This window comes from Artemia sp. Qi Xiang Cuo, chromosome 18 (genome assembly GCF_049724085.1).
Source record: "Artemia sp. Qi Xiang Cuo chromosome 18, ASM4972408v1, whole genome shotgun sequence".
In the NCBI taxonomy this organism is placed as follows: Eukaryota; Metazoa; Arthropoda; class Branchiopoda; order Anostraca; family Artemiidae; genus Artemia; species Artemia sp. Qi Xiang Cuo.
In genome coordinates this window covers 46,572,831-46,589,800 of record NC_142811.1, presented here as the reverse complement: position 1 = coordinate 46,589,800, position 16,970 = coordinate 46,572,831, and the positions used below count along the sequence as shown (strand labels likewise).

General features: G+C 36.2%; 1 protein-coding gene across 1 annotated transcript in view; it reads right to left on the bottom strand.

Moving 5' to 3' along the window:
• The window catches only part of eIF4A (eukaryotic translation initiation factor 4A), a 31,631-nt gene extending 22,254 nt beyond the window's left edge, over window positions 1-9,377 (bottom strand). Inside the window, exons 1-2 of the mRNA XM_089104405.1 lie at window positions 9,331-9,377; window positions 2,027-2,111 (exon numbers count right to left, since the gene is read on the bottom strand). Of these exons, the coding sequence (XP_088960531.1) occupies window positions 2,027-2,111; window positions 9,331-9,353 (108 nt within the window). The 5' untranslated portion in view covers window positions 9,354-9,377. The remainder of the gene's footprint in view (window positions 1-2,026; window positions 2,112-9,330) is intronic.
• Window positions 9,378-16,970: the final 7,593 nt, after the last annotated feature.

The window sequence follows — 16,970 nt, the reverse complement described above, 5'->3', positions numbered from 1 at the left end:
GGAAGAAACAAGACCAATTTTTTAAGTGCTTATTGAATATTTTAAATTTGCATGTCTAATTTTTAACAAAAGCTGGTTAAACTCTTATCTACTCAAAAAATTTGTACTTAAAGCACTAAATCATTTAGCAAGCTAAAATGTGCTAATTAAAACTTTCATTAGGAGTAAAAGCTAAAATTGGTTTGCCATGCAAATGATGTGGTATTGAACTGAAAAATACCAACCCTGACACAAATATTTGCCATTTTCAAACACTCCTGATGATCATACCTCATTTTAGGCCAACATTTCATACAATCACTGATGTCGTTTTTGCAGATGACATCCATGGAAGGCTATGCTTACTTAATAAATATAGTTGTGTTGATTATTTATGTGTTTTAGTTTTATGTCTTATTTATCTTTTTCCGTTTTGATTGTTTCCCAGTCGTTTTCTTTACCTGTGAATGATTTTTGAAATAATTTTAATTCAATATAGATTAGACTTAAATGCAGTCCATAAGGGCAGAATCTAAATTTTAGGACCTTTCAATAGCGATTGATAACACAAATTTGAACAGCTGGGTCATAGCTAGATGTGATACAAAAACATACTTCACTCTCTGATTTAAGGCACTGATCCATTTTGCAATAATTACAATTCTAATGAAAAGTTAATGATTATGTGTATCAACCTAGCACAATCTATCTTCTGATAAATGAAAATGGTTTAAAACTAAAACAAATCCGCTCATTTCCAGAAAACCTCAAGTTGCATCAAAGAAAACTTAAACCTTTAATTGAAGACCAAATTTTACTAAATTAAAATTACATCAAATTTAATCCCATCTTGAATTCTCTGAGGCAAATAGTTTTTAATTTCCTACTCCATTCATTAGGGATACCAATTCACCTGAAAATGTACGCGTGTATGTGTGTATGGGGGGGGGGGACTTTTTTAGTCAAGATTTAAAAATATATTTTTTAAATTATTGGGGGAATCTACACTCAGAGTAGACAACTAACCATGTTATATACAGTAAAAATCATGTTTTGGTCACTCACTATGTTAAGATCAACAAAAAATACAGTGAAATTCTTTTTTTTTCAAAGCTGTCAAATGTTGGTCTAGTGTGTATATTTTGTCTGTTAAGCTAATGCACCAGTTAATTGCCCAAAATTAAAGATATACAATTGTAAATTGACCAAAGTGGAAATATCAAAATTTTTATAAATCCTATATAATCACTATTGCAATTTAATCTTTAATTGTCCTCAACTGGAAGTTCTAAGTGCAAAAGTGCAACTTTACACAAGGTTCCTCTTTCTCCCCTGCTTGAATAAATGGCCAATAGTCATTAGGAATAGGAACAAGATGGTAGAAGCTTGGGTCAGAGGAAGCTACAAAGGAACCTTGCTTCAAAAAAAAAGAAATTAAATACATACTCCTTTTCATTTAGTTTGATATTTCCTGAATTAACAAACTAAGTTACCAAAATAAAACTACTTAAGAATAAAAAATTCAACCCTTAGAGAAAGGAATAGCAATAGTGTTCAATCTTAAACTTAATTTCTATCCAATACAATTTCCAGGTTCCTAGGTCCCTATAACTTTATTTTTCCTCAAAGTTTATATCAATTATTTAACCAAATGAAGAGATTGTTTTTTTTAATTTTACTTAATGACTAATATGATACTAGAGATTCAAAAATGAGGCCTATTTGCTAGAATTTTTTTTTCCATTTTTAATTTCAGCTTCAACAGTATTACTGTTCTGACTTCAAAAAGTTATTCAAAGCACTTCTTTTTTCAGTTAAAATAAAGTCAAGGGCACATTTTAAGGCTTAAATATCATATTAGCTATTGAACAAATTACAGAAGAATTGTCTTTGCATTAGCTACATCAAAATATCTAAGGCTTTGTGCTTACTTGAACTTCAGCGATTTTTTTAAGCATATTTTTTTTTTTAAATACCAATTATACCAACTCCTTTTTGAAGAGGATTCTCTTTTCAAGTTTACTGAAAAAATAAGGAATAAGAATACCTTGTCATAATTTGTTTCAATAGTGCCCTCCACATCCATTCCAGCTGGACCATTATAATCTTGTCCTCCATTGGAGGTAGTCTCTCTGAAACAAAAGAAAAATCATGCTAAAGTAAGTGACAAAAGTTTTTTTCAACAGTTCCTTAACAAATATGTATTTTGAAGATGTCAATGAATGATACATTTAGTTTGGGGGGGGGGGGTGCTCCAAAGAGCCAAGAAGACCAAAATATACAAAAATTGCAATATATTATAGTATCTGGGGAATATATGAAACTTTTCTTAAAAAAATATTCTAACTTATAACACAATAACCCCCCCCCCCAGAAAGTTTTCCAGCTCATACTCTTTCCTGTGGATACCCATGTCTCTGTGCATGTTGGTGCCTGGATATGTTACCAGTTACAAGCCTTCTGCTCAACTTTTTTGTCAAAGATGTGCTTTTTAGCACACAGACAGGGCCTCTTTTAAATCTTAGTTGATGCAACTCGGAAAACGTCATTGATAGATGCAAAGTGGACATTGACAATTTTACTATTGTTAATTTCATTGCTGTTATGCATAAAGGTCATACCTATATAACCTGACATTTTCAGCTTTCTGAAATCATTATCAAATACTGTTTGCTGACCTGCATTCAAAGGGAGGATCAGCTGTGGGAGGATTAATGTTCAGTTGCACTTTGATCCTCCTCACTTACCTTATCCTGCTAATCCTTCCTTTGAGGACAGCTCAACAAATGTTATTTGGCATTTACACCCAATGAGTGAAAATGTCATACACCTTTCAGCAAAACTGCAGCTATATATTTGTTACTTTACTCTATTCTTCATTTTTAAACTTAATTATATGCTTGACCCTTCAATTGAAAAGTGCAACACACAGCAGGGACCAGCTGCAACAAAGGACTTGAAAGATCCCCAAAAAACTATGCTCATTACAGAGTAGGGTTTACTGGACCCAATAGCCCCTATACCTTCTTAACAGATAGAGATCTCGAAACTTGAGTGTATTCAGACTGTGAATTTAGTTAGACTATAACCAACTCAGACTATTATACCCTTTGCAGCCATAGCTACTTGAATTTATAGCATTCAACTCTAGTTCTTTTGTAGCTCTTACTCTGGAATGTTTGACAAAAATGGTCTAAGGATATCTGAACTTAGTTTAGTTGAGTAAATCAAACTTTGAGGAACACTTTCAGAGCCTAAACTATGTCCTGAGAAGGTCTTTCAATGTATCTAAATCTACATCTTCACTCCTTAAAGGGCACTGGGACTTCAAGAACTTACACAAACTTTGCATTACAAAAATTTAACTTTCAGAAATAGATCAATAGCATACATGAGGCCTAGGGAAAATGTTTTGAGCCTCATAACTTTTCGAAATCCTGATTTAAGGAGTTTGATAGAAGTTGACACATTTTGCCTCATATTAAAAAAAAAAAAAATCCTGGTACTGGTGCATTATATGGTCACTTCTAAAAAGTCAAGTTTGGTTAATGCTAATGAAATAAAATAGGATGAATATATAATAGTTTATAAACAAATTTGGGGAAAGCATAGCATATATTAAATTTGTAACCTAACAAAGGTACCTTCCTCCCCCCCCTAAACCCCAAAAACCAACAGTTTAGATATTGTAAATGCAATGAAAACTACTCTTTGCATTCCATTTCAAGAGACTGCTATTGAGAAATAACCAGTTTGGCGGGTTTTGTCTCTCATTAGTATATAAAAGCAACCATATAACACACCAGTACCAAAATCCTACTATGATTCAAGATGCTGGGCACAAATCAGTTGAGTCATTAAGCCTGATTCTTAACTCATCAAAGTACTAGCATCTTGCAGCTCACATTTTTTGCTTCATCAAGGCTTTCTCCCAGGGTAACCTGTGGATACCAACCCTTTAGATACATACAAACAGGTTACCCAGCTACTAGACAAAGGCCTTCCTGTTGATTTGATTCTTTTAGACCTAGTTAAATTGTAAGACAAGGTCCCAAATAATCAGCTTTGTTAGAAGTTAACAGCAGCAGGAATCAGCAAAGACTTAGTAGATTGCCTAATGGACTTCCTGGTCAGCAGATCTCAGACTGAACAACTATTCACAACCAACAGCAAATTTACCTACTCACAACCTTGCAAAGTCTTAAGTAGTGTTCCCCAGCAAGCTGTTCTTGGACCTACAATGCTTCTTCTATATATTAATAAAATGATGCCCAAAGTCAGTAGCCACTTAAACCCTTTGCACTGATGATTCAAAACTATTTGGTGTACTCAACAAATCATTGATACAATCCAGCCTTGATCACATTAAGGCATGTGCAGACAGGCAGCTTCTCTTTTTTTAATATATCCAAGTGTGTCACCATTCATTTTAGCTATAATAATCCTCAGCACCAATAAACAATGAATGATACACTATTCTACTCTTAACTTGCACCAGTGGTAAAAGTCTGAGTAATTATAGATAACCTTTAAAGTTTAACAAACTGCCTCCAGAGCAAATTCAAGCCTTGGACTTACTGATTGAACTTTTAGTAGCAAATCATGTGGAATCTTTTTGAAGCTGTGCAGAGGAGGGCCACCAAATGTATTTTTGTATATGTCACCCTAATACTACCATCTTTGACCTTCTACTACAGGTGCAGTGACACATAATTATGTTAATGAATCCCAAAAGAAGCTCTTAACTGAGTTACCTAAAGAAAGAAAAACACAAGGTCAAGATTTTTTTCACCAAAGGGTCATCAATTACTGGAACTGTTTAAGTAAGGAGACCACACCTTCAACATCAGCCAAAGTTTTCAAAAGGAGACTTGCCAAAGAATAGGAGGCCAAACCTTTACCGCAGGAGGCCAAACCATAGGAGGCCAAACCATACAGCAGGAGCTATTTGTCACTTGTGTCTCATTAATAGTGATTAGTATGTAGGTATATACATACCATGTATGTATATTTATATACCTTGATAATACTTATTTGTGGTCACTGTTACCAAGTGGGCTTAAATTGCATCTATTCTAAATGGAAGGCATTTTACTGGGCTGTAACCATAGTCACAACCTTCTTTTTTTATATATTTTGTGTAAAGTGTTTAATTAGTAACCATTTCAACAATAGAGCCTAACAGATCCAACATTGGACCTTATTTCTTAATGTTGCTTCAATGTGTGAATAAAGCTAATCATGGTGCAAAGGTCTTACAGCTCACTGCTGAAGAAAATATTAAATAGAGAATGTTGATAAACATCTCATCAGAGTCCTTAGAAAACTGATCAGAGTAGAATGAAGAGATATGTTTGCAAAAACCAGCCTAAAAAGAGTCCTCAGATTAAAAAAAAACAGGTTGGTATAAGCCTAGATTAGGGACTATTGAGAGAAGGAAATATGTTTCTGCTTCACAATGCCTGTCTTAGAAAGCATCTGTGCAACCTTGAGCATTTTGATGATTTGGATACTTAGTTCCAGTTTTAGAACCCTGAGTCTAGACTGGATTATATTTTCCAAGATTAGGTTTGGTAAAATTCTAGACAAGCTACTTTTGGTTATCTTGGAAAGGGTTTAGGTAAGGAAAATGAAACTTTCAGGGATGGATCTACAGGCTAAAGTTTTGTCTTGGAAAGATATTCTGAAACATTTATTTCTACTCCTTCTCTCTCTAGAGGGCACTGACCTTTAAAACTCTTTGTTTTATAAAAGTAAATGTATAAAAGTAAAACTTTGCAAAATAGATCTTCAGCTTAAATGAAGTAAAAAAAGGTATTTTCAGCTTCAGAGCTTTGCTCAATTCCTAATTGTGGAATAAGGTTATATCAATGGACTACTCAGGTAGCTAAGAAATAAACTTACCTATATAGTCAGAATTGCATCCTAAATCCAAATTTAACATTCATTTGTGTCAGAAATGAACTTTATCCCTCCCCCCCCTAATGTGAAAATATATACCCTGAACTGGTACATACAGGGGTGGGGGTAAAGTTCATTTTCAATGCAATTGCACGTTAAATTTGTATTAAGGATGCAATTCTGACTATAGAGGAAAGTTTATTTCTAAGCTACCTGAATAGTCTGTTAATATAAATCTTACCCTAATCGCGGGGTTTCAAAGATCTGCAAATACATTTCTTAAATTTAGAAGAAGAAAAAACAATATTTATATGGCTTAAAATTCTACTCAAATAACAGGAATCTTATTTTCAAAACCAAAACCAGAAAAAAAGAAAGTGAGGTAAATTTTTCATTATTCACATTATTGACTTATGAATATGAATTATGAGGGTTAACATGGTAACTTGGCACTATCTCTCCAGAGTAGGCCTGTTTTTGACCTGGATTCTTAAAGTTTTATTTTCCTAACCTAACCACTTTCCAAGATAGCAAAAGCAGCTTGTCTAGGATTTTACCTGAGACTTCCCTACTGACTGTCAGTGTATTAAAAATACTCAGCATTGTTTATCAATAAAATATTAAAGCTAATCACAATTTTATCAAGAAAACTAAGACAAGTCTAATGGTGAAACATTTTTTTTTTTCAAAAGGCACGCATAAGGGTGGCAGCAAAGAGGACGCAAGCAATTACCGGCCAATCAGTGTCACCTCTGCAGTCGGGACGCTACTAGAAGCGATTGTTAACACTGCAATCCTGAAACACTTGACAACCAATAAACTATTCTCATCATGTCAGCATGGCTTTAGGTCTGGTCAGTTGGTTGAAACAAACTTGATTGATTCTTATAATTATATCACTAATCTTCTAGACCAGGGGTTCCCAGTCAACATCATACTAATTGATTTGGCAAAGGCGTTTGACAAAGTCTGCCATAAAAGACTTTGAATCAAGCTCCAAGCTATTGGGGTGAGTGGTGGTGTGGTTGAGTGGGTGATGCAGTTCTTAACAGATAGGAAACAGACGGTTAAAGGATTTGGCAAGGATGGAAGGACGTTTTTCTCTGAGGTGGCCGCTGTTGGAAGTGGTGTCCCCCAGGGCACAGTTTTGGGTCTGACTTTATTTAATATATATAAATAAATGACATGCCAAAAATCCTAAACAACAAAGTAAGCCTCTACTCTGATGACTCGAAACTTATCAGTTGTGCAGACACAGCAGAGAATATTAAGTCTATCCAACTGGACCTCAATACATTCACTCACTGGACTAATATTTGGAGGCTTGAATTCAACGCATCAAAATGCAAGACTCTCCACCTTGGGAAGAAAAACCCACACACTCAGTACCATATGGATTGTAGGGATGGGTCCCAAAATGCCATTTCCAGCAGGCACGCGGAGAGATCTTGGTGTCCTGGTAGACGACGAATTGAAATTTCATATTCATGCACAAGCGACTATTGCGAAGGCTAATCAGACTCTTGGCTTAATCAAAAGAACGTTCACTAGCAGATCTCCAACTGTTATGACCAAGCTATACAAGAGTCTAGTTTGACCAAGGCTAGAGTTTGGAATGTGTATTGCATGCCAAATCAATAAGACAGACCAAGCAGCTCTAGAATCAGTCCAGAGGAGGGCAACAAAATGTATTAGAGACCTCTATGATGTCCCTTATCCATCCCATTTCCGTCAGCTTAGAATACCATCTCTAACATATTGTTGCAAACAAGGCGATGTGATAACAGCATACAAGCTTCTAAATGCTGAGGATACCATTCCTGGCCTTTTCCAACCAGACAATTCAAATAGAACTTGTGGTCATTCTCCAAAGCTTTTCTGGAAACAAGCCAACACCAGACTAAGGAACAAGTTCTTCTCAAATAGAGTTGTCAGCTTGTGGAACTCCCTTAGTGAAAAAACAGTAACCTCTACCAGCGTGGATGTGTTCAAGTGATCAGTGGATAGGGAGTGGCTCAACAAACCATGGTGCACCATTTGGGATGCCACAGATGATGATTAACTATCATCACTGAAGCTGGCCGACACAGGATTTGTCCTATTGCTAGCAAGTGCAATTTAAGGTAATATAATTGACTTACAAATAAAGTGAATATATCACTCAATGCCTTTTTTTATGCTCTTTACAAATATAATAATAATCACTTCTATCAGAAACTCCAAATTTAAGCCCTTTTTCAGCTCTTGAAAATGACAGAAATATAAAAATATATAGGGTGTAAAAAGGCTTAAAACATCTGTTTTAAACTTACTATTTCATAATAAATCCCTTTTTTAGTCCACAAGCACTGACTTTCCACAATTAAGTTGGATAAATAAAAATTGTAACAATAAATTTTGCAGATACTCCTTCAAAATACCCACTCTTTTATATATCTCAAACTGAAGACTAAATGAAAACCCAGGATAAAGTTCTACAAAATCATATTATTGAGTTAGGACTAAAGTGAATACACCATTTGATGCCTTTTTTTATGCTGATTACAAATATAATAAGCATTTCTATTGGAAATAAATTTCAGCCCCCCCCCCTTATATCGGCCAATTCAGGGTTAGGTTAAGTATCGCCTATATAGGGGGGGGGGGCTGAAATTCATTTCCTATAGAAATGATTATTATATTTTAAATAAGCATAAAAAAAGGCATCAAATGGTGTATTAACTTTAGTCCTAACTAAATAATATGATTTTGTAGAACTTTACCAAAACCAGTTTTGACAGGATGATGCAAGACACTGCTGTAGAGAAATAGGCTACAGTGTATAGCATGGTTTTAATTGCATATAGCCTAGCCTACAATATTTAAAGTGTTGTTTTTTTTTGGGGGGGGGGGAGGGAAGGTACCTAGGTTAGGTTTTTACATTTTTGTCATTTTCAAGAGCTCAAAAAGGGCTTAAATTTGGATTTCCAATAGAAGTCATTATTATAGGCCTATTTGTAAAGAGCATAAAAAAGGCATCAAGTGGTATATTCACTTTATTCTTAAGTCAATAATATAATTTGCAAAAATTTACCAAGACATGGATTTTATAGATATTTAACCATTAAAGTAGTGATTAACTGTCTGAAGTAGCCTACTGGGTGTCTCACCTGGGCTTAGTCTATCAGAGCATAAATATTTAGCCGCTTTTAATAAGAGCTCCTATTATTTGCATTAGCATTAGCCTAGTCTAATTATCCCTAGATATATTTCTTTTTTTTATTAAATAGCAAATACAGCAAACCCTATCCTTGAAACAGAATAGCCTATGTTTAAATAGAAGCAATAACTAAAACTTAACAACAATAAACATCTCGTAGAAACCACAGGCCTCCAGCGACAATAGCTAACACACTGAAAGAGTAAAATGACGCTTCCAAACCTTCCTTTTTTAAATTTTATTAAATTTACCTAGTCAAATCTTTCGTAGACATCTTTACAAGAATTTATGCAATCCAGTAATTGTTGATCTAAAAATTCAGGTTCCAAAAATAACGTGTATCTTTATAACTCTAATAAGAATACAATAGGTAAAAGTACATCCAGAAGTACCTATAGTTTGAATTGCAAGAAAAGTAGGAACTACTTAAGTAATTGATGAAAATAGTGGTTCGAATCTGCCACCTATATTATCACTTAAAATCATTGAAGGGCTGGACACACGTAGATTTTTTTGGATACCGATTTCAGTAGCTCAGTGGACAAATGATAGCAGCACAAATGCACAGGGGCGAACCCAGGGAGGGGGGATTAAGGCGATAGACCCTCCACCAATTTCAAGGCTGCTCTGCTACAGTCCCTGAAAGTCTTCCTCATTCAATTTATGTTTCACTATGCAAATCACTCCTTAAACTTAGCCCTCTGTCATTTCTACAAAATACCTGTTGTAGGAAATTGTCTTGGAACTTTGAAAGAAGTCTTAATTACTTTAGAATTTCATCTAAATGCTTTGCAATTTGCAAACACATTGTTCAAGAAAGTAATCCTTTCACAGCAGAGGCGGACTGGTAGCAAAAAAGAGCATTTGGGTTAGGTGGCCCTACCTATGGCCCATCTTATAGAAGGATTTTTTTTCGTGTTTAATCAGAAAGGGAATTGAACAATGAATGGAAATTGCCCTCCGCGTCATTCGTGCCGAAATTTGCGCCACCAGGCAAGTTAGTACTATCTGCTAAGTAGGAAGTAGGCTTACAGTAGGAAGAGGGCAGATACTGCTAATCATTTTTTGTGCAAGATCTCCCTGATGCTTGGTTGGACTCGGTGTTGCTCAGGTTTTCACATAAAGGGAGAGCGGCATTGTATTTTCAGCTGTATAAAATTTTCAGCTTTCGTCCTGTATCATAGAAATCTGGGCCAAAGAACATTCACGGTATTTGTCCTTTTCAGAAGGATGTGTAATACCACTGAAAGTTTTTCGATTTCCATCAGAACACAAAATATATATATTTTGATCAGATACAAAACAAAATAGCTAGACTAAAGGAGGAAAAAGGTACTGCATTGACAAAAGTAGAGTTAAAGTCTTCAAATTTCTTTTCATGTCTTCTAAAATTTCTTCAAACCGCACTGAATAAAGCAGCTCCCCATCACGTGACATCAGCATGAATGCTTCCAAGAAATCATCTGATATTGTAGTTCTTAATCTTGCATAATGAGCTTCAGTTTCCTGAAGGATCTTTCACAGCTGACTTGAGAAAACAAAAGTGTCTGCAGAAATTCTTAGACCAGAAAAACTGAAGTGTAAGCTGATGAGCACAGATTGAGCTTTAATAGTGGCCGATACTCGCAAATTATATAATTATTGTACGAAATGCAGGAACTTGAATCTCGCACATCAGCCTCTCCACACTTAGCTCCGAGTTCCATTCCATTCTCAAATTCTGAACCAGGCCCATTCTGGCTATTTTTATAACCTATGCCAATGGATTCGTCGTACACTGAGGCAAAGCTTTTCACCTCTGACCTCCGCTCGTCATGGGAAACCTTTGCCATCTCTGCAACGTTTTGAAGGGCCAACTTCGGCATTTCACCTCGACGCACAAGGCTGAAAGTGGGCGGCTGCAAGAGATATACCTCGGAAATAAGCTGTTTTTCGTCTGAACATCTTCCTTTTATTACTAACCATTTGGTCAATTACTAACCTGAACACTTTGACTCGAAATCGCTGATCCGGATCTTCAGGTCAAGAATATTTTGCCGTTTCTCCCGGCATTCACTTTTTCTTGGCAACGCGACAAGCTGTTATCTCTGAGCTAAGTTCAAGGTACAATGAAGTGGTCACTAGAAGGCCCTGGATCTTTGACACGAACTTAATTTGACGCTTTCAAAGGAAATTCTCTCTAGATCCTTTCTTGCTTTATTAACCATGTTTCAGGCCGTTAAAAAGTTCAATGATTTTGTCTGGAGATACCTTGAAGTAGGGCCAATGATCTCAAATACAGCCAGGAACAAGTAAGTGTTTAGGATTATTTTTTACTCTGTGAACTTACTCAGCTGTGAGTCGGCTTCAGATGACGTGTTTGAGTCGAAAGAGCTGTTGTTTTTCAATGAGGAAAAAATGTGCACTGCATCTTAGTACAGGGAATGATCACCGAACAAAATCCAAACAAGCAACTTCTCTTTTGCCCACCAACGATTTTCACCGATTTTCTGTAGCCTTTTCAACTTCGACTGTCCTTTGTTTGTGTTCTCTGCTTGTTGTCATCACAGGCCCATTCGTTTGGTGACTCTGCAAAAAAAAAACAACATGAAATCCTGTTCATGGTGCTGAAGAGATGCCTCGCCTCTGTTGCAGTGCAACAATAAGCGACTCAAAGGCTTAGAACACGACTCTAACACCAGGTATAAACCAAATCTAGAACGCGGTTTTTAATTTGAGAAAGAAGTCCGTTAAATTTGCTTCTCATGTTAGAAACACCGTCAAACGATTCCCCAGCTATCTTTCCGTACTTAAGTCCATGCTCTTCAATCTTGGCTTATAGAAGTCCTTTCATCCCCTTACTGCTGGAATCTTGGACGGGCACGATGGCAAGGATCCGTTCGTGAATTTCTTCGGCTTTCACATATCTTAACACGATAGAAGCCTGGTCCACAACCTCGGCATGTTGAGTTGTGTCCATTTGGATGCTGTATCTTTTTTCACCGATTTTGTTCACTATGACTCTCCGCATGTGTTTCAAACTGCTCCTTATCACTTTCTGGACCGTCGTCTTAGAAAGAAAAGTGACGAGTGAACCACGACCCTTAGCTATATCTGCGAATTTTATATTCGTATCCTTGTTCGATTTCCTTTTTCTGCTATCCTCTATGGTTTTTTCAAGATTTTCCTTAAGAGGGACGGGAATATTTCGAGAGCAAAAGTATGACCTCAAGGAAGTCTCCGCGGTTTGTTTTCGGTTTTGTTAGAGCCTCTCCGGTCGCCGTGTGCTCTAAAAGGTAATCCTTGTCTTCCCAACAGCTTCACAACCTCAAAAACACAGTTTAGTACTTGAACGTTTTGCAAGATCTGTTCTTTCCGTTTATTGGCCAAAGCACTGTTTTGTACCATGCAATGTCGTCGCAATTTTAAGCTTGCTTGAGCCGCAGCGATATGTACTTTCGGATTTTTATGCGCCTGGATCTTCTCATGGGCATGCCTAAAATTGATGAACCCAAAAACAAACTGCGACTTTTCGTCAAAAAACGCGATGCATATGCTGCAAAAAATTGATTTTACTGTCATTCTCTAGTTTCAAGAGTAACCCAGGATCGTGAGACGGAACCAGTTGTAAGCTTCCCGTAGTAAATCGAAGCCAAGTCAAAGCTAGGATTTTCTATTTGAGGTGGTGCCAGCTCAAAACGGATGTGACCTCATGAAATTTAATTTATGAGCTAGTGTCAAATTCGGCAGTAAAAAGTAGGGAATGGACGCGCTTACTGGCAAAGGTGATTCACCATCACCTGGCTTTGGTTCCGAGTCACCACTTCCTGTTTGGTTCAGAAACGGTGTCGATCCAGTAGTGAGTTTTCTCCTCTACTGGCTCCACTGGTCTGGAAGGCGTCACAGTATTTGATGATGTTGGATCACCCTCTGTTGAAACGGGGTCGATGTCGTGTGCTTCTTCGATGTGATTCTAAAAAATTGAATATATAAGCACAAGAACACTAAGGCCTAGAAGCAGTCAATGTAGGGTGAAGTCCTCAACACTTGTGTAAAATGTCGCAGGCATTGAAGCCAGGACGCTGAATCTTGGTTCAAGTTTTCGACCATCCGCCAAAAAACAGGTTTTATCAAGGTTTGAATGATCGGATAAGATTTTTCCGCAATCCAAGGGCTGTGAAAAATCTGATCCGATAATTGACCTTTGGCTTTGTGAAACGAAACCTGAAAAAAATGGCCGAAGAAAAAAAAGCTGCCTTTTTAGGTGTCGTGTGGCCAGGCCTAATCTCCCGGTACTGAAAAAAAACGCCATAAAAACACAAAATTTAAACAGGGGCAACAATAACTCATAGGGTCGACTCAACGGACCTCAAATGGTTGGGGCTCTGTCCCAGCTGTCGTCGCCTAAGCACCAAATTCGATCAATATTCGTGCCAATGGAAATGGTATAACGGACGCAGCCTCAATAGACTGACAGGCTTTTTTATATTAAAATTAGTCAAAATTAGTGCAAAAGATACTTCGAATCTAAGACCGACTTAGATAAAAACTTCAAATCCTAGCCCACAAGTTGAAAAAGTGACAATAAGTTTTACTAACCCTAGTTCTCCGTATAAATCATAACTTTCTCTGTTTTGGGCCTTTTCCAGTCTCGGAAAAATTCTTTTTTTCACTTCAGTCTCAGTTTTTCCACAACTCTCTTTTCTATCAGTCATCTCGTCCATGTTCTCACAAGTTTAAAACTGATGAACGCGATAGCCAAAATGTTAAACTTTTTTAAAGCTAAAATCCTTTTACTTAAGAATGCGAGACATATTTATCATTTAAAGCACCTTGACGCTCCAGTATGTACTGGCTCTCCTACTCCTACTAGCTTGTAACGGAATCGGTCACACACTGGCACACAAAAATCCGACCCCTGGGTCAAGTGAAAACCTCCGGGTTATATTTATGAGATTTCAGCCCAAGGAAGCTGGTATATCCGCTAAATCTGTACGTAGGCCTATAATAACACAGCCAAAATTGTCAAGCAGAATTTTTTGTTGAACATAATGTCAACTGCAATTTTGTACGTAGAAAAAAAAGGAAAACGACCGGCCCAAAGCAGTCAAAAACTGACCGGCCTAGGGGGTAATTGCTCTCTTATCCCCCGGCCCAGTCCACCTCTGTTTCACAGGGACAAAAAGAACGAGATTGAAGAAACTTTGTGAGACTAGATGAGTGATGCACTTAAAACAATCATTATGTTTAAAGAGATGCTCCTTATTATTTGTAAGGCTATGAGGGAAATTCAAGAACATCCTGATTCAGATTCTGAATCAAGCAAAGCTTATTCTTTGCTATCTGGCTATGGTTACTGTCAGTAAAGTTTTTAGTCTGTCACACAATTTGTCGATATCTTTGCAATCAGAAACTATAGATCTCGTATACTTTCTCAAACACTCTGACGATCTTAAGAGCAAAGTTAAGAGACATGAGAGAGAGAGGAGTAAGACTACGTTTCCTCCATTTTTTACTGAAGTAGCTGAACTTGGTCAAGATGTTGAAAATCAGCATTAGAGTGCCCAGATGAGCCCAAAAATAAAGGATAGGGATTATTACGCAACAAAGTCAGAGGATCCTGAAGCGTAATACCGAATTCCTGTGTTTATCCCATTTATGGACTACTTTCCACAGCAGCTGCATCAGTTATTCCTCAGTCACAGAAAATTGCTCAGTTAGCTCTGTGGAGGAGAATGTGGATACAGTCAGGAAATGTGGCACCAAAACATTTCATAATGTGCTTAAAAGAATGTGATAAGAACGTTTCCACCAAATTACATCTATTTTGAAGATGGGTGCAACGAGTCCCGTCACTACGACTACGTGAGAGCGTTCTTTTTCTACCATGAAAAGAGTGAATTCTTGTACCAGGAGTGCCTCAGGTCAGGTATGGCTTAATGGACTGGCCTTATTATCCATACACAGGGATGTTCCAGCCAATGCAGAAGACGTTCTGGATAAACTAGCCCAAAACAAAAAATGGCTGCTTGCTTTTATTTTATAATTACATATTTGTTTACAGTGATGTCTCAATAAAGAATGTACCTTATATTCTAAAAACTTTGTTTATCCTTGTTAACCAGTACTATTATCCCTAAGTCAATTTAAACATCTCTCCCCGAAATTTATTGCTGGGTTCGCCCCTGTAAATGCAATGTCATTACATGGACATCATTAGTCAAGTGTAGGTTATCAATAGTTGCATGATTGATCTCAACTTATTATTTAGTCTTTTATTATTATTAGGTTCTTTTATTATTTAAATTTTTAAATCTTATTTCATTAGAAAAAATTGGTTAAATTTTAAAAAGATTTATTATTAAATTATGAAGTTCTTTTATTATTAAATATTTAATTGTTGCTATTATTATTTAGTTCATTTGATTTTCCAGCTGAAGAAAAGGAAACGGTTGAGGATTTCTTTCTTTTTTTTTTGATGATCACGAAGAAATTTGGTGAAGTTTGCACAGAAAACTAGATAAATTTTCAAGCTCAAATCGGCGCCAATTTGGTAAATCAGTACCAAAAAAATCTATGTGTGTGTTGAAAAAAAGCTATGTGTTGATCAACAAATTTATTACCTGAATCGGTTCAAAATAATATGGAAGAGACATTAACAAGTACTCAGCTACCATGGATCTAACAAAAAATAATGGAACTAATCTGTTTAGATAAAAAAACTTAGATTCGCTCTTCTGTCACCTACTCCCAGCGCTTGATACGAAACCATAGCAAACCTTTTCCAGTAGTACGGAAGAAAATCTCAAGGAGCCGGCAAAAACCAATTATCGTCTGTAGTCTATCATAAATTAATAGTATGTGTAAAAGAGAAACCCTATGTGTAACCCTATGGGAGGGCGTAAAAGAGAAAATTTGAACATATTGGGCTAGAGGAGAAGCATTCTCAGTTGTGTTGGCCTTATATGGCTAGATTTTATAACATGTTAATAGCAGTATTAGTTTGATTTGACCCACTGATTTATTATTTGACCCTTATTTTTTGAAGGAAATTCCCAAATAATTTGCTAAAATCATGGATAATTTCTTCAATTCAGTCCAGAATGGTTACTTTCAAGTGCAATCTGTGAATGAATATTGACAATATTCAAAACTCTGCAGTACACGAGTCAGTAAACAGCTAGCGTGCAGCTGTTGCATTATTCATATACAGATAGAAATAATGTATTTATACTAAATAATAGTATATGTTCTAAACTACTGCAAAATAGAGGAAAAGATTAAATAAACCTTAGGAAACCGTTGGCCGTGGCATGGAAAAAATAAGATATTGATTTTGCTCAAATCCATGCCGCCTATATTCTGCAAATTAATACGTTTATAATTTGACAAAAAAATAGGAAACTTTCTATGTCTTTTCTTCAATAGAAATAGCTGAATTGCGTATGTTCGACGCTTAATGGAAATAATATGCAATAAAAGAATAGTATCTTTCATTCCTCAAATATATATTATGCTAGATACACTTTACAGAATAGCATAATAGGCCTTGCGCCATTTGAACGCTAAAACTTAGAATTATCTCTCCAGAAGTGCATGTCATCTGATTTTTCTAAATAATAATCAAATGTGTACAGGAAGGCACAATTGGGCTTGTGGGAAAGTTCAACTTTTTTCCTTCTTTCTTTGACGGTTAATCGGACTAATATACTGTAAATTTAAAGTGTCTATCATAACTCAAAATAGTATTATGTTAAAAACACTATACAAAATAATATTATAGACCTAGTACCATTTGGAAGCTAAAGCTTAGAATTACGACTCAGCTTGAATCTCCCAAGAGTACATGTTAACTGATTGCCCTAAATAATAATTAAATGTGTGTAGGAATGTCTACAGAAAGGCAAAATGA